Source organism: Trichosurus vulpecula, chromosome 8 (assembly GCF_011100635.1).
Source record: "Trichosurus vulpecula isolate mTriVul1 chromosome 8, mTriVul1.pri, whole genome shotgun sequence".
Lineage (NCBI taxonomy): Eukaryota > Metazoa > Chordata > Mammalia > Diprotodontia > Phalangeridae > Trichosurus > Trichosurus vulpecula.
The window spans coordinates 44637437-44662273 of NC_050580.1; the positions used below are offsets into that span (position 1 = coordinate 44637437).

At 40.7% G+C, this 24837-nt stretch overlaps 1 protein-coding gene across 2 annotated transcripts; it reads left to right on the forward strand.

The window, feature by feature from the left end:
• Positions 1-7238: 7238 nt before the first annotated feature.
• Positions 7239-23038, forward strand: MTG1 (mitochondrial ribosome associated GTPase 1). Of its 2 annotated transcripts, none has more exons than XM_036735778.1 (11): positions 7239-7427; positions 9798-9862; positions 10742-10846; positions 15211-15291; positions 16015-16071; positions 16443-16533; positions 17615-17676; positions 19932-20028; positions 20331-20412; positions 21934-22046; positions 22630-23038. In XM_036735778.1, exons 1-11 carry the CDS (start codon positions 7316-7318, stop codon positions 22770-22772), a joined length of 1008 nt encoding a protein of 335 aa, XP_036591673.1. In that variant the 5' UTR covers positions 7239-7315; the 3' UTR covers positions 22773-23038. The 2 variants fall into 2 exon arrangements, with proteins under 2 accessions (XP_036591673.1, XP_036591674.1); XM_036735779.1 differs by lacking the exon at positions 7239-7427 and adding an exon at positions 7556-7703.
• Positions 23039-24837: the final 1799 nt, after the last annotated feature.

The window sequence follows — 24837 nt, forward strand, 5'->3', positions numbered from 1 at the left end:
TAATGTATACACATATGCATATACATTGTTCTTGAGTTGTTTTTCAGTCGTGTCCAACTTTTCATGACCCCATTTGGGGTTTTCTTGGCAAAGATACTAGAGTGGTTTGCCATTTCCTTCTCCAGCTCATATTACAGATGAGGAAACTGAGGCAAACACGGTAAAGTGACTTGCCCAGAGTCACACAGCTAGGAAGTTTCTGAAGCTGGATTTGAAATCACAAAGATGAGCCTTCCTGACTTCAGGCCCAGCACTCTATTCACTTTACCACCTAGCTGCCCCATACACATACATACATACATACATACATACGTATCTATGTATTTTAAAGACTAGGTATTCTCACCTTGCCCAGGCTGGAATTCTGAGACTTCTCATGAGCTTATCTTACTCCGATCCACTAAGGAGCTTATACCTACTCAGTTTCCAACCTGGGCCAGCTTGTCCCTAAAATAGTAATAATTATTATTATAGTACATACGTGTGATTTGTTAACACTTTAATGTTTATCAAGTTCCTTCCTAAAAACAATGCTGCCAGATGTGTAGCATAAATATAACAATAAAAATAATAGCTAATAATTATATAGCACTTACTATGTGCTGTATTAAGCACTTTACAATGAATCTCATTTGATCCTCAACAAATCCGTGAGGCGGGTGCTATTATCATCTCTATTTTACAGTTGGGGAAAAAGGTAAACTTGCCCAGAGTCACACAGCTATTGTGTCTGATGCTGGATTTGAACTTGGGTCTTCCTGACTCCAAGGGTTCAGCATTCTATCTACTGCACCATCTGGATGTTCCACTTTGTGAGTATAATTATTCTTACTTTATGATGGAGGAAACAGGCTAGAAGAGTTAAACTACTTGCTCCAAGATCACAAATCTTTTCACGTCTTGGAACCAGTGGCTCTGAGTCCTTTACTCCTTGAACAGAATTACAGCTTTCCTGCACAACATTTCCTTGCTTGATGAAATGCTCATGATGCTAAGTACAGTTGGGTTTGTTACCAGTAGGCTGGCTAGCAGGAGGTGAAACACTCCTTCATCTCCTTTGGATTAGTCATTCTTCCTAATATCCCCAAGCAAACATGGTCAACATTATTCTTATTTGAAAAGGGAGAGTTAATTTCAGAGAGAAGTGATTTAGTTGCCCAGGACCATGAAATGAAACTTCCAAAGACACCATTAACACTTATAGCCGCAGGCTACAATGGTGGCCAACCCAGGAGCAGCCTTCAATAGGTTGAATTCTATGCTGAGGGTGTTGGGACTGGTAGAGAGGATACCGAGGGTGGGGAATAACAAGAGTAGGTGCCATTGATGAAGTCTTTCAGGTCAGCCAGGTGATCTGTGTACATCATTTCATTTGGTCTTCGTAACATCATTCTCTTTCCCCTAGTTCCAAGATGTTTTGCTCTTCACATTTAACTGACCCCAGCTCACCTTATCTGAACTGAATCCAACAGTTTAGCTTTTGTTTCTCTGTTTACAAGTAGGTAATGATTCAGGAATTTATCATGAGATTAAGCTAAGGAAAAGAAATGTTTGAGTGTGACCTAATCATCACATGGGGCAGCTAAGTGGTACACTGGGCCTGGAATAAAGAAGACCTGAGTTCAAATCCAGCCTCAGACACTTCCTAGCTGTGTGACCCTGGGCAAATCACTTAATCCTGTTTGCCTCACTTCCTCATCTGTAGAATCGGCTAGAGAAGGAAATGGCAAACCACTCCAATATCTCTGCCAACAAAACCCTAAATGGGGTCACAAAGAATTGGACACAACTGAACAATGACAATCATCTGATCCTTCTTAATTATAGATCCACTACTGCCTCCTGAAATAAGACTACCCATAAATACAAGGATGTTCATTTGAGGTTTACAATATTGTTTGAGTTATGGTATTTTTATGTGGAGAAAAAAAATTCATAATTGCTAAATGCAAATGCTAATGCCAGTCTACTTGGACCCACAAGGTTTGGCTGAGGCATATCAGCCAATGAACCAATAATGGGACCATTTCTTCAATCATGGTGTCAAATCTGAAAACAAATGACTGAAGACTCACAGAGGTTATGCAACCATGGCAGCTCTGCAACTGCTGTGAACTCTGAAAATGTCGAAGAGCTCACACAGGTTATCATAACCACAGGTAACTATGAGAAATAAAATAAAAAACAGAGTTTACAGTAAGCATATGTAGAAACAATCTGGCTAGCAGCAGCTGTGGCTGTGTAAAACCAACAACAACCAGCACACAGAAGGCCGCTGACATGGGTTCTCTTGGTCTGCTTTACTAAGGAAAGCAGCGTTAAGGGGTTAACAATGTTCTTTAATCCAACATACAAATATCATTCACTTAGTTCAGGAGGAAAAGCCAGCAACCTGAACTTCAGAGCAAATACAAGCAAATTACAAACATACGCAATATAAATGGACCAGATCACAATTCATAGTTACCAAAAAGCATCAACATCTGGGTTCATGAGCCAGGAGGCTCTTAGAGCAGCTGCCCAGAGTCCCACGCCACTCTTCCAGTGGCTGAGAGCCCCAGACAGAATGCCTACCTCTGGGTTTATATATCTTGTTCAGGGTCAAAGGTGAGTCACACAAGCCACTCACCCATGTGACCTAAAAGCATCACAAACATACATCTTAAACCCACATGGTCTAGGTTTTCCCTCCTGATTCAATTAAAGAAACAAAGGCCGGACTCATCAAGGGCACTTGATTAAATAAGTGCTAAGAGAGAAAACAGTAAAAAGGTCCCACTTTAATTTATATTACACTATACGCAAAAAATCTTTGTTGTTCTGTTGGAGGAGGGAAACTAGACACATGTGCTGGGGCTTCCTCTAGAGCTGCTTTGGTGAGATGAAATCTTAGTACATTCACAGATGTCTACACAGTGAGCTGTAGCCCTGACAATAAGGGATAACAGCAATGAGGCAAGTTTGGTTCATAGCAGGGCTTCATGACCAGAGCATGGGTGCTGTAGGTGTTTATCTGAGCTCAGGGACCACTTGGTGCTGATGTGAAACAATTCTGGGATTTTGCTGCGGTTGAGATCATTCAGAGGGTGAGCGCAAAGGATTGTTGTTATGCCAAGCTCAGGGCATGGCTTGCTTGCTGGGACTTAGCGCTGGAAAATAGAGTGTCTCCTAATAAAGTAATAATGATAACACAGAGTGGTGGTCTTGGTATGGGGATCCTGACGATGGCAAAGCAATCAAATGTTTATGTGCTAAATAGTGGACTATGAACAGAAAGCTAAAAAAAAAAAATCAATGTCCTCTCCTCAATTAATTTACATTCTAGTGGTGTCTAAAATGTAGAGTTCCTGAAAAAATGCGTATTATTGCTTCCTCCTAAAAGCTAAATATCATTGTAATCGCCAGCTACAACCTGATTAATTAAGTGAAAATGTCACTCAGGAAATTTCCTCCTTCCTTGGTATGACTCAGTAACAAGAGAAGGTAAAAAGCTAGACAATCGAGCTTTTAAGTGCGCCAATTCCATCCATCAGCCACCTTAAGAATTTGGAAGGCAGGTCAAAGGTTGCGAACAGGCAGTTTTCAGACAAAGAAATCAAAGCTATCTAAAGTCATATAAAAATGTCTAAATCACTATTGATCAGAGAAAGGCAAATTAAAACGACTGAGGTGCCACCTCATACCTATCAGAGTGGCTAACATGACAAAAAAGGAAAGCCGCTCTAAGTGCCTCCCAGCTCGTGAACCCAGATGTTGATCCACCCATTCTGGAGAGCAATTTGGACCTATGCCCAAAGGGCTATAAAACTGTGCATACCCTTTGATCTAGCAATACCCCTGCCAAGTCTACATCCCAAAGACATCAAAAAAAAAAAAAGGGAATTGGACCTATATGTACAAAAATATTTATAGCAGCTCTTTTTATGGTGACTAAGAATTGGAAATCAAAGGGTTATCCATCAACTGCGGAGTAGCTAAACAAGTTGTTGTATATGATTGTAATGGAATATTATTGTGCTATAAGAAATGACAAACAGGATGATTTCAGAAAAAACCTGGAAATATTTACATGAACTGATGCATAGTGAACAGAACCAGGAGAACATTGTACACAGTAACAACAACATTGTTTGATGAGGAATTGTGAATGGCTTAGCTGTTCTCAGCAATATAGTGATCTGAGACAATCCCAGGGGGATTAATGATAAAGCAAACTGTTTGCCTCCAGAGAAAGAACTGATATTGATTGAATACAGCCTGAAGCATGCTATTTTCACTTTCTTTCATTTTTTCCTTAGAGTCTTCTTGCACAAAATGACTAATATGGAAATGTTTTACATAACTGCACATATTTAACCTATATCTGATTGCTTACCTTCTCAGGGAAAGTGGAGGAGAGGGAGGGGGGGGATAGAATTTGGAACTAAAAATTTTAAATAAAAATATTAAAATTTTTAAAAAAGGATACATAAAAGGTAAGTTGTAGATAGAGATGTTAGAGATGCCACGTTAAATACTGTTCACAAGGATATACCTGGATAAATAATTTTCAGTGGGGTAGTTTGTAATGAAAAATTTTCTGTAAAAGAATTCATGACCCAACAAGAGATGGAGAGCATTACAAAATGCAAAATGGATAATTTTGATTATGTCAAATTGAAATGTTTTTGTACAAAAAAAGCCAATGCAACAAAAATTAGGAGGGAAGCAGAAAATTGGGAGAAAATCTTTGCAACTAGTATCTCTGATAAAGGCCTCATTTCTAAAATATACAGGGAACTGAGCCAAATATATAGGAACACAAGCCATTCCCCAATTGAGAAATGGTCAAAGGATATGAACAGGCAGTTTTCAGAGGAAGAAATTAAAGCTATCTATAGGCATATGAAAAAATGCTCTGGATCACTACTGATTAGAGAAATGCAAATCAAAACAACTCTTAGATACCACATCTCTCCTGTCAGATTGGCTAAAATAACAAAACAGGAAAATGATAAATGCTGGAAAGGATGTGGGGAAATTGGAACATTGTTACATTGCTGGTGGAGTTGTGAGCTGATCCAGCCATTTTGGAGAGCAATTTGGAACTATGCCCAAAGGGCTATAAAAATGTTCATACCCTTTGATCCAGCATTACCACTTCTAGGGTTGTATCCCAAAGAAATCACACAAGCAGGAAAAGGACCCATATGTACAAGGATATTTATAGCGGCTCTTTTCGTGGTAGCCAAGAATTGGAAATCAAAGGGATGCCCATCAATTGGGGAATGGCTGAACAAGCTGTGGTACATGAAGGTGATGGAATACTATTGTGCCATAAGAAATGGGGATGACGCGGACTTCGTAACAACCTGGAAAAACCTACACGACATAATGCTGAGTGAGCGGAGCAGAGCCAGGAGAACATTGTACACAACCACAGATATATGGACTCCGTGAGGACCAACCCTGACATACTTCGCTCTTCTCAGCAACGTAAAGTGCAAGGACAACTCCAGGGGACTCACAATGGAGAATGCTATCTTCATCCAGAGAAAGAACTGTTAAGTTTGAATACAGATTGAGGCACACTACATGCTCGCCTTTTTTGCTTCTCTTTTGTTTTTGGGTTTTTTTTTTTTTTGGTTCTGTCTCTTCTTTCTCATGATTCATTCCATTGGTCATAATTCTTCTCCACAACTTGACTAGTGTATAAATTAATTCAATGCGAAGTTATACATGGTAGTTATATGAGATTCCAGGCCGTCTTGGGAGGGAGGGGGGAGGAGGGGAGAAAATCTGGAACTCAAAATTATGTAGAACCGTGTGTGGTAAACTAAAAATAAATAAATAAATTAAAAAATAAAAAAAATGTTAGAAAAAAAAGACAGAGAGTTTGGAAGGGGGCAGTTAGGTAGCACACCAGTTAGAGTGCCCAGCCTGGAGTAAGGAAGACTGATCTTCCTGAGTTCAAATCTGCCCTCAGACACTTAATGGCTGGGTGGCCCTGGGCAAGTTGCTTCACCCTGTTTACCTCAGTTCCTCATCACCTAGGTGAGCTAGAGAAGGAAATGGCAAACCACTACAGTATCTTTGCCAAGAAAACCCCAAATGGGGTCAAGAACAGCTGTCCAGAGCTGAAATGGGTGTGGAATTCAAAAGGTGGAGTATGGGAGGGACTCCAGAGCTAAGAGCTGTAAGAATGAGATAACTACACTAAGAAAACTCCCCACTGTTTGGATAACTGTACTCAGTGTTAATTAATGACTGTGTCAACACTCCAGGAAGTCTCAAATGGCTTGGAGGAAGGAAGACGGCATGTTTATTAAATCTGCAAAAGGTAAAAAATGGGAGGAAAATAGTTAATGAGCAGCAGTCAAGATCAAAAATAATTTGCCCCAGCTGAAATGATGAGTTGAAGTAAAGGTGAAATCTAATGGAATCATATGGAAAATCCCTCCCAGAAAATCCTACTGTATTCCAATCCCTCATTGTGAACAAGTGACCCTGGGTTTCTAAAGGTTACATCGAGCTTCTAACGGTCTATACCAAAGTAGGAAGGCTGTCAGTTGGATTGTATGTCTATAGTCTGATGACTGACGAATCAATAAACATGTACTGAGCACCTATATGTGTCATGCAGTGTTACAAGTTCTGGGGATAGAAGAAGAGGAAAAAGACAGCCCTTGCCCTCAAGGAGCTTACAATCTAATGGGAGAGCCAACATTCAAACAAATATATACAAAAGAAGCTATATACCTGATAAACAGGGAACGATTAAAAGAGGGAAGGCTTGTCATTACTCCTAGTGGGAGTAATAAAAACAAAAGCTAGCATTTTCATATCACTTTAAGGTTTGCAAAGGTATTTAACAAATATTATTTCATTTGATTCTCACAGCCCTGGGAGGTAGACGCTATTATTATCCCCATTTTACAAATGAGGAAACTGAGGCAGAAGTTAAGTGACTTGACCAGGGTAACTATGAGGCTGGATTTGAACTCGCGTCTGTTTCCCCATCCATAAAACGAGCGGGACATTCTAGACAACCACTAATGTGTCATAGGTTCCATATGGTCACGCCCTCCCCCTGACGTAGGAAGAGCTGCCGCACAGTTGGCCCACGAAAGGGGAGGGAAGGAAAGGTTACGGAACCTCTCACATGGGGCACGTCAAGGGCACGCGCAGGCCTTTGCGCATGCGCAGCTGCCAAACCGGACGCTGCAGAACGCGGAACGAAAGGGATCGAGGTGCGCCGTAAACGGGGACGAGAGCGTGCTGCACCGCGGCCGGAAGTGTCCCAGCCGACGCCAGTACGGGCCCAGGAGACCGCAGCATGAGGGTAGCGGCGGGCGCGCTGTGGAGCGCGGCCGGGGCCGCCTGGCGGGGCGGCTTCTCCTTCGCGGGCCAGGACGTGGCGCGCTGGTTCCCGGGACACATGGCCAAAGGTGAGAGTCGGATCGCCCCGCCGTCGAAGCCGCTCTGGCCTCTGACCCCTACGGAGGAGCCGTCAGCGCCATCTGGGCATGCGCAGAAGGAACCTCCAGGCCGGCTTGTGCATTCAGTGCCACCCACATTTATTAAGATCCTACCATGGACGCGAGACCTTTTGCTAGGTCCTGGGATGCAAAGGGCCAAAGCAACCCCCGCCCTCGATGTCTCACTTAAGGGACTGCTGCTGCCTGGCGTCTGAGAGGCTTCCTAATTGATCCCGGCTCTAGCTCGTACGTGTTGGTTTGCCTCTTGTCTCCCCTTTAGACTGTGAGCTCCTTGAGGGCAGGACTGACGTCTGCTTAGCGCTTAGCACAGTGTCCAGCACATAATAGGTGCTTAATAAAGGCAGGCGTCCGATAAACGCAGGTGGTTGACGTTTATGCTGCTGGGGGACAAACTCCCCTCTTGGTGTAGGGTAAAGAGGGGGTTGGGTTTGGAGTCGGGACCGTGGTCCGATCCTGGGTCTTCAGCTGCCCTCTTGGAGATTTTGGGCAAGTCACTTAACCTCTCTGGGCCTCAGTCTTGAGGCCTGCAAAATGCAGGGATTGTTGGGTGATCTTTCAGGGCCCTTGGAGCCTTACGTCTATTATTGACTTAAACTTGGTGCCCCCTCCTTCCTTAAGCTTTCTTCCTTCCCTCTTCTTAGTTGGAAACTGAACTCCCCCCTTTAAATTCCTCTGCACCTATCCTTTTCAATTAAGGGAACATTTATTAAGTGATTGTTGTGTGCCAGGGACATTGACGGCACAGAGGTGGATATGCCCGACACAGCACTCAGATTAAGACCTGAGAAGAAGACGTCTACGTAGATAACTGATTCTAGGGAGAATGACAAACGAGAGAACCAGATAAAGTGCTTTGAAAATTTGGGGAAAAAGAGATTGCTTTCTCTCTTGGGTGGTCTGGGAAAGCTTCGTGGAAGAGGCAGCACCTGAACTAGGACTTTGAAGGAGGGGAAAGACTTAAGTAGATAGAGACGGTAGAATGGAAAGGGGAAAGTGAGTCCAGGCATGCAAGATGATATGAGCAAAGGTAAAAAGACAGGAGAGGACAGGAAAATAATTAGTTCATTTCTGAATATTCAGCCACATAAACATTTTCATACATGTCTTTCTCCCTCTCCATGCTTTTAAGCTTTTTGAGGGTAAGAACTGTCCTATTTCACCTTTGTCATATATTGCCTCCTGTGGTACCAACTAAGTATAGTATTTTTTTACACTCATATAGTAGGTTTAATAAATGTTGAATTGAATCACATACTTTCTGAGACTGTTGTAAGGAAAGTCTCATACAAATTCGAATCATGCTCCAAGCATGACTTTTTTAAAGTTTAGGGTTTTTTTCTAGTTAAAAATATTTTTTCTTCCTTTTACCTCCTCATTTGGAATTGGAGAAAAGAAAGAAAGAAAAACAAAACCCTTGTAACAAGTATGCATAGTCAAGCAAAACAGATTCCCTCATTGGCCGTGTCAAAAAAACAATGTATATCGAATTCTACACTCTTAAGTCCATCGCCTCTTTTTCAGGTGGGTAGCATGTCAAGCACAACTTCTTAATGACATTCAGGGAGATTAATGGAGACTGTATGTGAATTTCAGCCTCTGGCCAGTGTTTTTAACATTGCCTCTGACCTTCCAATGAGTTCTTGTTTTTCTTAATAGCCCAAACCAGTGGAGTCATTGAATCTTTTAATGATTTTAGAGGTATTTTTAGTCCAACTCCAACAAAAAGCTTGAATGCTTCTGTTAGGTATTCAGTTACATCCTTGGCAATTTACCCTGACAAGTGACCATCTGGCCCTTACTCAAAGAACAAATTACTTTTGAAGGCAGGCCATTACCCTTTTAAGTAGTTTTAATTGTTAGGGAGTCTGTCTTTAGATTGAGTGGAAATCTGCTAAAACAGAAAGGAAATTGATAAATGTATGCAAATTCATGTATATTTGTATACTGTCCAGGTGAATAATGACGTATTTGGCACTGCTATATTGTGACTGTTCACGCTAAATATAAATTCTCACTCCATCTTCTCTGGCTACCCCTAAAACACTCAGTAATTTATAACTCACATTTTTATAGATTTCAGGATTTGCAAAGTACTACCCTATGAGGTGCTGTAAAGTACCCTAGGTACTGTACTGTACTATGTAGGTGCTGTAAGGATTATCTCCATTTAACAGATATGGAAACTAAGGTGCTATTGGTGAAGTGACTTGTTCATAGTTACACAGCTGTAAGTTTCTGAAGCAGGATTGAACCCAGATTTCCTGATTCCACGTGCAGAACTTTTTTTTACTGTGTCTTAGCACCTTCTGTGTTTTACAGGTCTCAAGAAGATGCAGAGCAGCCTGAAGCTGGTAGATTGTATCATCGAGGTGCACGATGCTCGGATATCCTTCTGTAGTACTGATTGTCTCTGCAAAGGAATGGCAGGAAGGAGGGCAGGAAAACCATTTGGATTTGTCTCCCAGTGTTTGCAGTTGACCCTTTTTTGTCTCTCCCAAAGCTTCTGCTGCCCTCAGTTATTTGCCTTTTTGGTCTCGTGAGCTTCCTAGAGCTGTCTTTGGTCAGAACTATCCCTAGTGAGTTCTGTTAAGAAGAAGGCAGTAAATAAATACATTGTCATACATCATGCATTTGCCTTAGTGGGTGTCCACTTAGTGCTATTGTCTTTAGAGGTATTCTGGGTGAAGGTGTTTAAATTTGACATTTGTAAGAGCTTGATTGGCACCACCCACGGAACAGGGAGACTAGTAAGGAAACAAAATCAAAATGAAACTCCTCAGCCAGAAGAGCCCAAATGGAATCTGTCCCTTTGTGGGTTGACATTCTTTTGGGCACCTTCCTTACAGTTGTTTGTTATTTTGATTGTCACTAGAAAGCAGAGATAATAATTCCACATGCTAATTAAAGTACTGACCATTTCTTTTTGAGCAGCTAACTTTTTTTATGCTCAGAGAGGCTTTTCTAGGAGAGAAAGAACCCTTTACAAATGATCTTTAATGTTAACCTAAGGATGAGAATATTAGGTGACAATGTGATATGACCATTCACTGAAAACAGTATTTAAAAGACATTGGTTCTGTTGCAGGTAGGTAGGAATGTGCTAGTTTGAGTACTGGAACCAAACTGTGGGGTTTTGTCTTTCCTGTATCTTGCCTTTCTGAGAGTTTTCGAAGAAGAAGCCCTCTTCTTGTATAACCCAATTAGAAAGGATTTATGTGTCTTGAAATATCTGTTTTCAAGATTTTTTCCCTTAATTTTGGAACATTCCATTATCCGGTCGCAATCCTTTGTTCCAGGAAACTCTTGGAATTAAGCCTCACCTGCTTGTACTTAACAAAATGGATTTGGCAGATCTTAAAGAGAAACAGGTATAGATCTGATTTATCATCATCTTCAGCACTATCACTGATCCTTAAAGTTGCTCCTTGTCTGCTTTAAGCAAGTGTAGGATGGATTTATGCAAATAATAGTTTGGAGAGCGAATGTTTGATTTAACAAAAGAGTCTTTCAAAATGATCTTTATTGCTTCCAGTAAACTTCCATGGTTCGTTTCAAATATGGATTACATTTACCAAAATCTGATTTGTGTATAGCTTCTCAGGAATCCATTTTATTGCATTTGTTTTAACACAAGAATAACTCATTTTTTATGCATAAGATGAGTTATTCCTGTGATAACACAAATATAGTGGAGCCTCAGAATCATCATGTGTTTAGAGAGACCTTATAAAAATGAAGGAGTGTGGCATCTTCCTTTACCTCTGATGCTGTCCCCATGCTTTCTTGCCTCCTGAGTCAGTAGACAGGGCCAGTGTGAGCATCAGAGCTTATTTGAGATATTCCTGACTTAGTGCCTTTATTAGTACAGTAGAATGCAACCTTAAGCAATAGTGACAGACATACAGCTGAGATAGTAATAAAGGAATATCTAAAACAAGGGAAGAAATAGCATCACTACACTCAACCCCAGTCAGACCCTACCTTTAGCATCGTGTTCAGTTCTAAATCTCACATTTTTGGAGAGTCACTAATGAGCTGGTACTTGAAGAGAGTCAGGATCATGAGATGAAGCAAAATCATGTCACAATGAGGTAGAAGAAGGGGAGGAGGAATGAGATTAATCCTGGGAAGAGAAAGAAATCTTTGGAAGGGGATAATAAGGCTTGAGATTGTGAAGAGATATCATGGGTAACAGGAATTAGCAGCAGTTCATATATCTGGGGAAAGGAAAACTAGGAGCAACGGGTCGAGTTTGCGAGGATGCAGGTTCCACAGACCAACTTCCTTAGAGTAGAGATGACTGAAAATGGTGGCATATGCTGACCTGGAAGACAGTTTGCTATTACAGGAGGTAATTACATAAAGCCCGCATTATTTGTGAATTCCACAATTTGGAAAACATTTGTTATTAAATACCTATTCTGTACTAGGTGCTGAGAGAAATACAAGGTGGAGATAAGATACAGTCCTTACTCTTGTGGAAATTATGGTCTAGTAGGGGATATGACAAATAAAAACTTTAATACAAAGTAATGTCTATAGATATATGAGGTATGAAGGGAAAGGTGTCATTTAAGTGGGACTCATAGTATGGATGGGATTTCGGCAAGTTGGGGCAGGTATAGAAAATAGCTTTAATGAAAGAATAAATGAATGAATGAAAAACATTTATTAAGTATTTATGATGTGCCAGGTCTCTTGTTAAGTGCTGAGGTTACAAATATAAAAGATAGTCCCTAGAGGGATGGTAAGGAGCAATGGTATTATTTATTTAATTCCAATACCCAGAGAAAGTATGGGGATGGGAGAGTATGGTACATGTATATTGGTCAAAAAATAGTCCAGTTTGGCTTGAGTAGAAAGTACATGGAAGCGGATAATGTGACCACAGCTTGGAAAGGTTGGCTGATGCCAGATACTTTAAGGCCTTGAATGGCAGATTAAGGAATGTGAATTTTCATGTTAAACAGTAGGGAACCTTTGAGGAATTTTGACTGGAGACTTGAAATGACTAGATCTGTTCATTGCTGTCTTTCCAAATAAAATCCATTCTGTGTTCTTTCAGCTTCAGTCATGTTGAAGTCCCTTAATGAATAAGAGAATTTTTAAGCTAAAAGGAAACTATCAGATTATCATTTTGCAGGTAGAATAGAAACAGGGCAGAGGACCACTGGTCAGGACCAGAATCCCCCTCTTTGGGACCATGTGATCATAGATCTAGAGTTAGAAGGGACTCCGCCCCCCCCCCCCTTTTTTAAATGAGGAAACTGAGGCCGAGGAGGTTAAGTGGCTTATGAAAGGTGACTCCTGTAGTGATCATCAGAGGTGGGACATGAACCCCGATCCTCTTAACTGCCGAGCCTCTTCCTGTGCTGCCTGCAGCCCCTTGGTTCTTCCCATTAGTCTGTGACCCAGAAGCCAGGGCATCATGGAACATTTTTGCAGTGTTACTTTGTTTTGAAATGTTTCACCTTGAGTTTCTTTTCTGTTTAACAAAGAGTAAGATTTCTTTTGAAATCACACCTGGATATTTTGCTGTTACTAACAGCCTCTTTGTTGATGTTCAGTAGCAATCATAGGTTTCAGATTGCTCAGTCCATTGCGTAACCTCTGAAATGCATAACTTCTAAGCTTGTGACTTTTCAGCCACAGCCTTTTCTGGGCTGACATTAAAGCATAAACTCACACTGTTATTGTTCATTTTGGAAATTCAAAACCCAACTTTTGGGCTTTGATGGCATTTTGCATCATGTGACCATCACCCCAACTGTGTATGCATCTGGTAGTCTTCCCTAAGAGTCAGAAACATTCCTGCTGTGCAACATGAGAATAACCGATTATACTTAGTACTTCTAAGTGCTCACATGTGCAGCTTTACTTGCATGTTAGTACCTCTTTTAAAAAATATTTTATTGATGCCCTTTGTTATCACATCACTATGGGGGGTGGTGGAGGGAATAAGAAGACCACCCTTTCCTTGCCTCGGCAGCTGGGAATGCAGTGGAGAGAGCACTGGCCTCAGTCAGGAAGACCTGAGTGTGAATTTGCTGCCTCAGACACTTGTTGGCTGTGTGATCCTGGGCAAGTCACTTTATCTTTCAGTCTCAGTTTCCTCCTCTGTAAAATAAGGATGATAATAGCGCCTACTTCATAGGGTTGTTGTGGAGAATCAAGTGAGATAATATATTTAAAGTGCTTTGTTGCTGTAGAAATGTTAGCTCTCTCTATAAAGAAAAACCAGCAAAAATACCCAATCGAGTGACTGAAAATGTACATAGTAATGCATTCGGGGAGTCACCATCCCCTATACCCTGAGAAGAGAGCTATGTTTTAGTACTTTGTTTAGTACTTTAGTACTTTATCTTTCTCTTTTCAAATGCATTTTTATTTGAAATTCCTGAGTATTATCAGTGCTTGAACTGACTAGCACAAGAAGCTTCTTTCCTCTAGTGAGAGAGCATGGAATCCCAGAACACTGGGACTCTCTTATGATGCAGGACAGCAATGTCATCCCTATAACATACAGAAAAAGAATGGGTCCTCATTTCCCAGAGTGGGGCTTCAAGGGGGTGATAGAGTTTTCCTCGTTCTCTGTCACTAGCCTAGCATAGCCAGAGCCCTGCTCCTATGAAGGCGTATAGGGACCTAGACTGTGGTTTTAAATATGCTCACCCCACCTATACTAAAGCCAGAAAACAGAAATGTTCAGGTCAGTGGCCAGAATGACAGGAAGACAAGATGGTTTTTGTATATTAAAATAAGAGAATTGGACTAGTAACTTTGAAATGTATATATGTTAATGTAGTAAAAGTCGCAGTAGGAACCTAGTTGAGTGGCTAATTACTGAAATAATAAAAGAAAGCTCTCTCGTCCTCACATTGTCTTGATAAGTGTTACTCATGATTGAGGTTAGCAGTATCTAGTGAAACACTTTTTTGAACATCTTGAACATAGCTGCTGAATATGGCTCATGTCAAAATTTACTAGCTGACATTAGAAACATTTTGGACTTTTACTGTAACCTACACACTACTTTGCAAATTAAGATGGGTCAAAGTTTAAGGATGATTTTGATTCTCTGAGAGTTTGTGAAAATGTACATGAGGACTAATTCTATCTAACTGCTGGTTGTCCTTCATTCTTGAAGAGGACCAAAATAGCATCATTATGTCAAGGTCAAGGTACAGTGTGTCCTCCTGTGGCTGATCAGAGCAGTATGAGCTCAGAAGGCTGTACCACAGGTCAGGCATAAATAGTACATAGGAACATTTGGAAGGCGATGTCTCTAAATTTGCACATCTCATGTCTTTTGAGCTACTGCAGTTCTGCTTTGCTCAGAGAGCACATCTCCTTCTTTGATGTGGGCTGTTGTGTGGTCCTGTGCCAGTGTCTCCCATGGCTCATGCTTGATCCCAAAGTTCTTCAGAGAGACCTAGAGAATGTCCTTGTATCACTTCTGACCTGCAGGGGAACACTTACCTCACGTGAGAAGTTCTATCCAACTCAAGTTGAATGGAATCAACCTATTTTCATACTGGAAGGAAGCAACCTCATTTTACAGATAAGCAAGGAGAAAGCCAGAGAGATGAATTGAGCTGGCCATGGTCACGCTGTAGGTGTTGGCAGAGCCTACACTACATATAAACCAAGCTTCTCAGTCTTTTCTATTATATCACATTGTTGTTGACACTTGTATTTATTATTTAATATGGAGTTATCTTGTCTCTTTCAGAAAATTGTGGGGCATCTGAACAAAGAAGGAGTGAAAAATGTAATTTTTACCAATTGTTTAAAGGATGAAAACATAAAACAGGTATTTTATTTTCTTTTGTTCAGAAACTTTCTATTTAGTGTTGTAAAGATAGACAGGAATGTAAAGTATTTCAAGTTTCAGAAAGACTTATTCATCTTGAGGACAAGTTCTAAATATTGATTTTCCAATTGCCTTTATTAGCAGTTACAGATCTTTGGGGCCAATGACTCCTGTGTCCCTTCTGTAGGATCAATATCTGAGATATCCTCTAATGAGTGTTGAAAGAGCAAAGCATCAGGACTTATAGTTGTAAGGATTTCTAGACCGTATATGTAAAATAGCCCATTTTCCTTTGGCAGAGAGTATTTCACATTTTGTTTCTTCTTGTGTTAAATGATATTTTTACATTTCCCTTCTCTAAATAAAGCCAAAATTAAATATCCTGGATGAGAGAGAAGTACTACCCCATTTTATGAGTGGTGGGATTGGAGCACAGAGCAGTTAAGTTGTTCCTAAAGATTGAGTTCAGAATGGAATTCAAGTCTCCTGGACCTGTGCTTGAAAATCATTGCTTCTATAAATGAAAAAAAAAAACAAGTTTCATATTAAGACCATGTAGGAAACCATATGGGATACAAGAGGTCATCATGGATTGTTCCTTTAAGGAATGGTGAGAGGGAAAAATACTATTGTCCCAGCCTTAAATGCAAGGGAATTACTAATCTGTGTAGCCAAAGATCAAGCCCATATAATTGATTTTTTTAATGATTTTTTTTTTGGCAGATTGTTCCAATGGTTACTGAACTGATTGAGGGTGGCTATCGCTATCATCGAGGAGAGGTCAGCTGAAAGGGCGAAAATTGGGAAGTAAGAGTGCTGAGGAGTTCTGTAATGAGTATGTCATATGGCAGACTTATAATGGATAGTGTGTGGGCCTCAAAGAAACTACATTTGCCAGGCATAAATGTATTCTTCTGTATTATGGTGGTTTAATACCCTCCTCTTCACTCCTTCCAGTAAAAACAAAGAGTTAAAATGCTCCCTTAAGTGGTTTTTTATTGTATCATTAATGACTTCGGTTAAATTCTTGACTGATCCTGAGGTTAGCTTTCCTCTGGTATTTATATCAGCATAAGGAAATCTAGTGTGATCCTGGAGCCTGCCTTGCAGGAGTACTGGGCTTCTTTTTCTTACTCAGCTCTTTGTTGCAGAACCTGGAGTACTGCATCATGGTGATTGGTGTGCCCAATGTGGGCAAGTCCTCACTCATCAATTCACTCAGGAGGCAGCACCTCAAAAGAGGTACTGACTTTTTTGTACAGTTTCATGCTTTTTTTTGCTTACCTTTGGAGAAACAGACTTGGGGGAGCAGAGAAGTCTGCTAGGGAAAAAATATAAGGGAAGATTTGTTTTGTATTTATCTCCCTATTAAGGAAAAAACTGCTATGCACTAAAAATTCATAGAGATTTATCCTAAAGGTTTTTTCCTTTAAGAAGCCCTGTCTGAAAGCCTAATGTAGTAGTGGGTTTAATATTGACTAGGGAGTTAGGAGGGGTGAGTTCCATTCGATTGGAAAGTTTTCTCTTAGCTTTACATTTGATCTTGATTAAAACATTTCCATTCCCATAGTTTTTCCACTTATAAAATGAGAATTTTTTTTGCAAGCTTTGATCATTCCTTTAATTGATGTATGTTTAAAGCAAGCTAAACTGGATAATCCAAAGTACTGTGGACTCTACAGAACTTTCACATCCTAGGGACTACCCTTTAGAGTTGTGTCCTTGGGAGCTCATCTGGTTACTCCAGAGAGGTTTGTCTCCATTGCTCATGTTTGGAATTCGTCTTTTTGGAACTACCATCAGAGCCCATTTATGAACCACACAAGAAAATTGGTGTCCTTTCTAGTCATCTTGCATTTTTAATCTCAGTCTTGGTCCTAACCTGCTTGTTATGACATCCATTAACTGGTATGTAGCTATAGCACATCAGAAATTTTAGGTCTTTGACACACTTGAAACTAAAATTCAGTTTATAGAACTTGAGTGGTTTTTAGCATTGTCGAAGAGCAGTACAGTTCCAGTTACATGGTAGCCATTCAACAAATGAATCAAAATTTTTTAAACTTTTGGTACAAATTTCAGAGCCAAGAAATCCACTTTGTTGCTTGTGAGACCCAAGTCCCTACCCCTCCCCACCCCATTCCTGATTCAGTGTATGGGGATGGGCCCAGGGGAGGTTTTCACTGCTCATTGGATAGTTTGTATTCTAGACAGTCTGTGCTCAGCTTTACCAGGCTCTTAATAAATGTTTGTGAGATTGAATTTAATTTCTAGACTACATGTCAGTTTATTTTGAATTTAACTTTCTCTTTTTCTCTGATAGGAAAAGCCTCTCGAGTGGGTGCTCACCCTGGGGTCACGAAAGCAGTTATGTCCCGAGTTCAGGTAGTGTATATTGATCCAAATCATTCCTTTCTTGATCTCCCTAGAAGTGGAAGGGGGGGGGGAGCTGGCTTTTTTGCTGCCTTGATTTTTAAAAAAAGTAATTGGGAAGTAAATCTTTATATTCTAAGAATATGATGAAAATGATGAAGGTAAATAATGAGTTACCATCCTGTAGAACTCAAGACTACTCTTTTATGACCCTCTAATGCAGAAACCATGTTGGGCTTTGTTCAGCATAGTGCTTTATAGTACATAACTGAATTCATTGGGACCCCATGCATCCATCAGATTGGAGATGTATTCTAGTCTTAGTTCAGTCATTGAGTCAGTCACTTAAATATTCTTTGTCTCTGTTCCTGCAGTTGTAAAACAAAGATTGTAATGTGCTAGAACTTTGCCTGAATGTGGTAACTTCTAGAGCAGAATTCAGTATAAGGTGCATGCAAAGGAATTTAGTCCCTGGAGCACTAAGAAGATCCCATGGTAACCCAGCAGGATCTATAATGCAAAGAGCTTTGAGCTGTGGGCTGGAAGCCTGTGCCTTCATTGTGTCATGAGCTGCTCACTCCCCTTCTTCTGAGTCTCAGATTCCTCATTTATAATTTGAGGGTAATGTTGGTGTTACCTGATGCACTTGGTAGTTGTGAGGATTCAATGCAGTCAAGTGTAGGTTGTGCTTTATAACCTTACGCAGAGAACCCAAGGCCATCTCGCATCTGCTTGGCTGAATTTGAAAGTAAATAAAAGGGTGTATCATTTAACAAAGTATTCAGTGTGATGTCAGTGATTGTACAATGGAGATTGGATAGGTAGTAGGCCTGGGATTTCATTGATAAGGGGAACTCCCAGATGAGGACACCTTGGCTTTTTCTCTTAACTTAGTCTTTGTTGTCAAGAACATTGAGAATGATTTGCCCACAGGCTCCCACTGCTGGGATGTGTTTGGGGGACTTGAACCCAGGTCCTCCTGGCTGTAAGGTCAGCTCTCTAGTCATGGCATCTTGCTGCCTCTCTAGTTTTAACAGTTAATTCCTTCCCAGATCTGCTTTCTTGAAGGAAAAAAAAAAAAGGACTGGTGAGAGTGAGGGGTAACCAATGGACTGACTATTTCCTCCCCTGCTCTTTTTGTAATGTGAAGTGAAACTGAGCATGGTCTCCATCAGGCTGGGTGGGATGAACTTAAAGGAGGGAGGGCACGGACAAGAGTTGACCAGAGTCAGTAGGCAAAGATGGGCTGTGATCTGTGTCTTTGGAGGGAACAACTTGTGTCAGGAAGGTCACGGATCCATTGGAGAATTTGAGTGGTTCTGTTATTGTCATAATGAGGTGCTACCAAAACCTTACTCTGATGCTTCTTTGTGACTTTGGTTGTTGGGTTCTTGAGAGATATGCCAGGGGGACTGTGAGCTTTGGGCATAGCCTACCAGTCAGGCAGGGTTTGGAGGATGAGCCTAATGACAGGATCTTTATCTCTTGGATGAGGACCAATCTACCTGATTTCATATAGGCTTATCACTGGGATAGTTGTAGGCAGATGAATTTTTCAGCTTCCTTGACTGTTCATGTAGGCCATCTAAGCCGTAGGGTCCAGTAGTCTCCCTAGTGGAGGGAATACCCATACCAGCAAAACCATAGATTCCTGAAGTCGATATTAATGCTATTTCCCCAATATCTTTCTCTAGAAAGTAGAGAGCAATTACATACATTTTTTAAGATTGCCTGTATGATTGCAGTTTGCAGATGATGTTGTTGGTCCTTTATTTTTTTTTTTGAGGCAGTTGGCCTTAAGTGACTTGCCTAGGGCCACCAGCTGATAAATGTCTAGTGTCTGAGGTGGCATTTGAACTCAGCCCTCCTGACTCCAGGACCTATGCTGTATCCTTTGTGCCACCTCGATGCCCGCCCCCCCCCCATCCTTCATTTTTGAAAGGACCAGTGAATCACTAGAAAGAGAATCATAGAAAGCATTTTACTTATCTCAGTCAATGGGACAGCAAGAAAAGAACCCTGACTTTGCAGCTATTAAACTAGTTAGATTTGTAGCTTCAAGATTAGCCTAATAGTTTGTGAGCCCATGTTGGCCTTATGTGCCATGGCTCTTGTTTTCACTGCTGGCAGAGTGAAGAGGATCCCCTTCCTGGGATTATTTTTTTCCCTGTGCTAGCACAGTGCTTGGCATGGAGTAGGTGCTTGGTAAATGCTTTCTTGGTTGATCATCTCTTTCTTGATGATGGATTCTGTGTGTGCCCAGCCAGGTGTGTGAACGGCCTTTGATGTTCCTGCTGGATACTCCTGGTGTGCTTGCTCCACGGATCCAGGATGTAGAGACTGGGCTGAAGCTCGCCACCTGTGGTGAGCTGTGTTTAAGTTGCTCTCTATTATCTCTGCACCCCCTTTCCCCCCACCCCCCATCTATGCGTGCTGCATTGAAATGTGGCCACATTGGCTCCCTTTGTCTCGTTTCTTTTCTCTGTTATTCTCTGCTTCTTCTGTAGGTGTGAGCTGGTGGTGATTTCTCATCAGGAACACCTCCTCCAGCTAGCCAGCTTCTCTGTGTCTTTTTTTCTTTATACCAATCTGTGTATTTCTAATAGATTGATTGGGCAGTTCTGCACTCTGTGGTACTCATCCTCTCCCTATGTTCTTTCACACAGGAACTATATTGGACCATTTGGTGGGAGAAGATATCATTGCTGATTATCTTCTTTTCACACTTAATAAGCAACAGCAGTTTCGGTGAGTAAACAGAACGTATTTATCCGGACTCTCTCATACATTAAATTTGTCTAAGATTATCCTACCTTCTGGACGTTTCTCAGTCTTCTCCATCTATTGTGGGTTTTGCTGTCCTCATCTTTATATAGTCAGTCACAGAATTTCAAAATTGGAAGTCACTGCAGTGGTCATCTAATCTGGTCTCTACCCTTGGAAGAATCCTTGCTACAACATACTTGACAAGTCTTTTGACCTCTGCTTAAAGAATTCCATTTAAGGGGACTCTTATTCCCTTCTGGGTCACCCTGTTTCACTTTTGTATACCTCTAATTATTAGGAAAGTTTTCTAGACACAAAGCTATGAGAGATAGAAAATATATGGAGGACACACTAAGGACCTAAAAGCATTCTGCCAAGATATGAAGTCTGACCAAATCTAAGGGAATTCAGAAGGGATAAATAGACACTCCTGAGCTTAGAGTAAAAAAATGAACTTTGCACATGCACTATGGGCAAGGCATGGCCAAAGAGTTGTTCATTTGAAAATGACTTGGTTTCTCGGTGGCCTGCAAGATCAGTGTGAATCAGAAGCATTATATGGCAACCCAAAAAGCTCCTGTAAACTTTGGCCGCAGCAACGAGAGGCTTATTCTGCAGGAGCAGCGGGGAGCAATCCTGCTGTGCTTTGCTTTGGTCACAGTATATCTGAAGTACTGATTTCAGTTCTGAGACCCATTTTTTAGGAAGGATATTTATAGATGATGACCAAAGGCTGGAAAGGCATATCCTGTGGGAGGTTTGGGCGGGGTGGAGGGGCAGAATGATAGCAGTCTGACTTCAGTCCGGAGGCTCAGTCAGGGCTGTCATGTGGAGGAAAAATTACACTTATTCTTGTCCCCCGAGGGCAGAGCAGACAGTTTGTATAAGCTGCAGAGGCAGATTTTGGTTTGCTTTAAGGAGAAACTTCCTAGGGGTGATTGGGGGAGATTATTAAACTTTGTATTCCATTGGTCTAAGCAACTCCTGTTTAGTTAACTCTCTACAAAAGGAGAGAAGTAGATGCTATGTGATGCTCAGATGTAGCAAGATGCCTGGGGCAGTGGGAAGGGAGGAGTCCCTTCCTGACCTTTCTGGGTCACACAGCCAGTAAGTATCTGCTTACCTGGAGGCAGTTTTATTCCTACCATGCTGTGTTACCTCTCTCCTGACAACTGGAGACATCAACATGTGAAAAATGGACTGTTTTGTGAGGCCATATATTTCCCCTCAAAATCCTCAAGGGCTGAATGGTTACTTGTTAAGTCTCCTAGATGATATTCATGTTCATAAGGTGACGTCCGGAGACTCTTCCTGCTCTGAGTTTCTATGATTATGTGTTGTATAAAGTGGTTCTGGTGTGCAGTATTGATTCCTGAACATTGACCTTCAGGAAGGAGTTTTATTTCTTTAAAGTGTGTTTTTTGAACGGCTGCTGCTTTGTGGAGCTATTTTTACTGCGTTCTTAAATACTTATGTCTGGATTTGGGGTTCTGGGTATTACAGGTATGTGGAGCATTATGACCTGGGGGAAGCTTGTGATGACATAGGAAGTGTGCTGAAAAGGATTGCTATGAAACTCAAGAAGATCCACAAAGTGAAAATGCTCACTGGGACTGGTGAGTCCTCAGAGGATGCAGACTGGTGAAGACCGGGGCCCAGAGGCACTTTTAAGTGATTCAGTGATGGCATCTTTATACCTTTCCAAGAACAGGAAGAGAACCAACCTCCTGCTTTTTTTATAGGAGCAGCCTCAGTGGTAGAGAGGCTTCAGGGTGAGAGAGGGCCATGCAGGGTGGGTCTCATACTTCCTTAAACACTTGAGGGGCTGGATAGACAAGAAGAGGTTCTGTTGAGTGCAGAACTAAGAAGTGCTATGAATACCTTTGGTAACCCATAAGCAAGAAAAAGAAAGAATTGGAAAGGATTTAGAAGGAAGGGGTGAGAGTGAAAGTGGGAAGGAAGAGAGGAAAGGGGAAAAGAAGATGTGCAAGGACATGGTTTGTGAAAGATGCTAACAATTTCTTCAAGAGCCAGGGCAGGTTTATCTCATAGTCTATAAGATACACTTAATCTTGCTTGTTTAGGGATACCCCCCAAAAAAGAAATTCTCAACAGTGACATTTCACATGGTTGTTTTGGGCTTTGGGCTCTGGTGGAGGTCAGGATATAATTGACTTACAATATATTTTCACCTCATAGGTGATGTTAATGTAATTCAGCCTAACTATTCTGCAGCAGCCTATGACTTCATTCGAAGCTTCCGAAATGGAGTGCTGGGTCAGGTGATGTTTGACACTGACATCCTGGAAGAGCCCCAGGCAAAGAACTATTCTGACTTCTGAGCCTGAGCAGTGAACATTCTTTTCTGCTCCTCCTCCCTGTGTGGCCTCAGGCAAGTCACTTAACTTGTTTGGGCTCGTTTTCCTCATCTATAAAATGAGGGAGTTGGAGTAGAAGATCTTGGAATGGAGATCTCATCTAGCTCTAAAGGTGAAATTCTGAAAGTTCAAGAAGTAGCCACTATCTTTGGAGGCATCTGAGGATTTGGCATTGATTTTCATCATGTCTTGGCAGGATAATAAAGTCTAGTTCATGATTTCTCCCTAAATCAACTACAAGTATATTTTCAGGGCTGGCATCCATGAAATGGGATAATCATTGAATCTCTTTCAGATACTGTGTGGGTTCCTTCAGTAACTCAGCCTTTTCCTACGGTGGATAATAAAGGAATCTTAAAAAAAAAGCTGCTTTGATACATTGTCAGCCAGCTGGGGGAAAGGCTCTTTTCTTTGATTTAATTGATTTCACTTGTCAGAGATTCTGATTATCTTCTGAAGCAGCTATACTCCAGGCCAAAGAGTTGTCACTTTGTCAAAAGTAGAACTTAAAGCAGCAATCCCTACATTTCTTCTTGTGAACCACTTAAACAGTCATTTTCTTGGCTCATCACCTTTTCACCACCAACAGCTTGGTTCCGTGTGTGAAGTCCCTGCTTAGGAAAGACACTAGTTTGAAATGTTCCTAGCCAGTTATTTACAAAACTTTATTGTTAGGAACTTGCTGTTCATGGTTGCTGCTGCAGTATTCCAGAGATTCCATTGTTTGAGAAATAATCAGCTTTCCAATATAGTGGTTTATTTTCACATCACTTTCAAAACATAAATTAAAACTTGAACAAATACAAAAAAATACCTTGTGGTTTAATACGAGAACAGCTACCATCCATCTTGTGTCATAGGGAGGAAGTCCAACTAAAGTGATTCCATTGTTGCAACAGTATTTAATTAAAATCTATGGAAAAGTCATCCAAACAGTGAGCCATATATACAAGTCATATGTCAAGTAGAATAGCTTGTAAGACAAAAGACATCAGATCTTCTCCTGAGCTCCTTTCAAGGTCAATAAATGAATAAGAGTGGACTTTCTTTTTAAAAAGTTAATTTAGTCTTAACTAACAATAGTAGTTAAGATAGTGGGGAAAAATTCAACAAATGTTTATTGAAAAGAATATACTTTTCATAGTGTTTCTAGTCAACTGAACTCTGCCTTACTAAAGTTTTTTTTGGAGGATTTTATGGAAATAAATTATTTAAGGTTTTTAGCCTGTGCCATAATTATAGAAAAGGCATTATGAAGAAGGGTCTTATGGAAGGGTTCTTAACTTTTCTTTTGTCATGGATCCCTTTGGCAGTCTGGTGAAGCCTATGGACCCAGTCTCAGGATAATATTTTTAAATGTAAAAAATAAACAGAAACCCTTAAGATTACAAAGGAAACCAACTATATTGAAATATAGTTATAAAATATTTTTAAAAGTTCAAGGACTCCAGATTAAGAACTCTGGGTATGGAGTAAGGAGATACTGGTATCTGGAATGTTAAAAAGATCAGATATATTTGGTCTATTAATGTCTGTTCCCAATCTGACCATGAGAGGTGGGCACTTTCTAAAGCATTCCAGTATCATTGTTGAGGATGTCTGTATAGCAGTTTTGACAGCCTATGCATTGTATTCTCATAATCTCTTCTGATTGGATCATAGGGTCATAGTGTTTGGTAGGACTTTAGGTCATTTGGTCTGCCTTCTGATTTTATAGGTCTACCTCTCTGATTTTATGGATAAGAAAACATGCCCAGAGTGAAGTCAGTTGTCCAAGGTTATACATTCACCTAAAAAGTGGGTTTGGGGACATTATTGATTCCACTGTGGGGAGAAACGAAAGCAATAATTAAAAAACTTTATGGTCATTGCTAAATGCTGAATCTATTCCACGTTCAAATTTGCCAGAATTAAAGAAAACTAACTACATCTTGAGAAATACAGATGTGATACCTGATGTAAGAGTCCACTATGCATTTCCAATTTTAAAAGTATTTAATGTTTAGAATGGCTGTTGTCACATTTAGTT

Bases quoted from the DNA above. Each gene is read 5' to 3' on its own strand.
- MTG1 (XM_036735778.1), top strand. From the start codon at position 7,316: ATGAGGGTAGCGGCGGGCGCGCTGTGGAGCGCGGCCGGGGCCGCCTGG. The intron at 9,863-10,741 runs ATATCCTTCTGT...TAATTTTGGAAC, and splicing joins TCGAGGTGCACGATGCTCGG to ATTCCATTATCCGGTCGCAA. The intron at 20,029-20,330 runs GTGAGCTGTGTT...TCTTTCACACAG, and splicing joins GCTGAAGCTCGCCACCTGTG to GAACTATATTGGACCATTTG.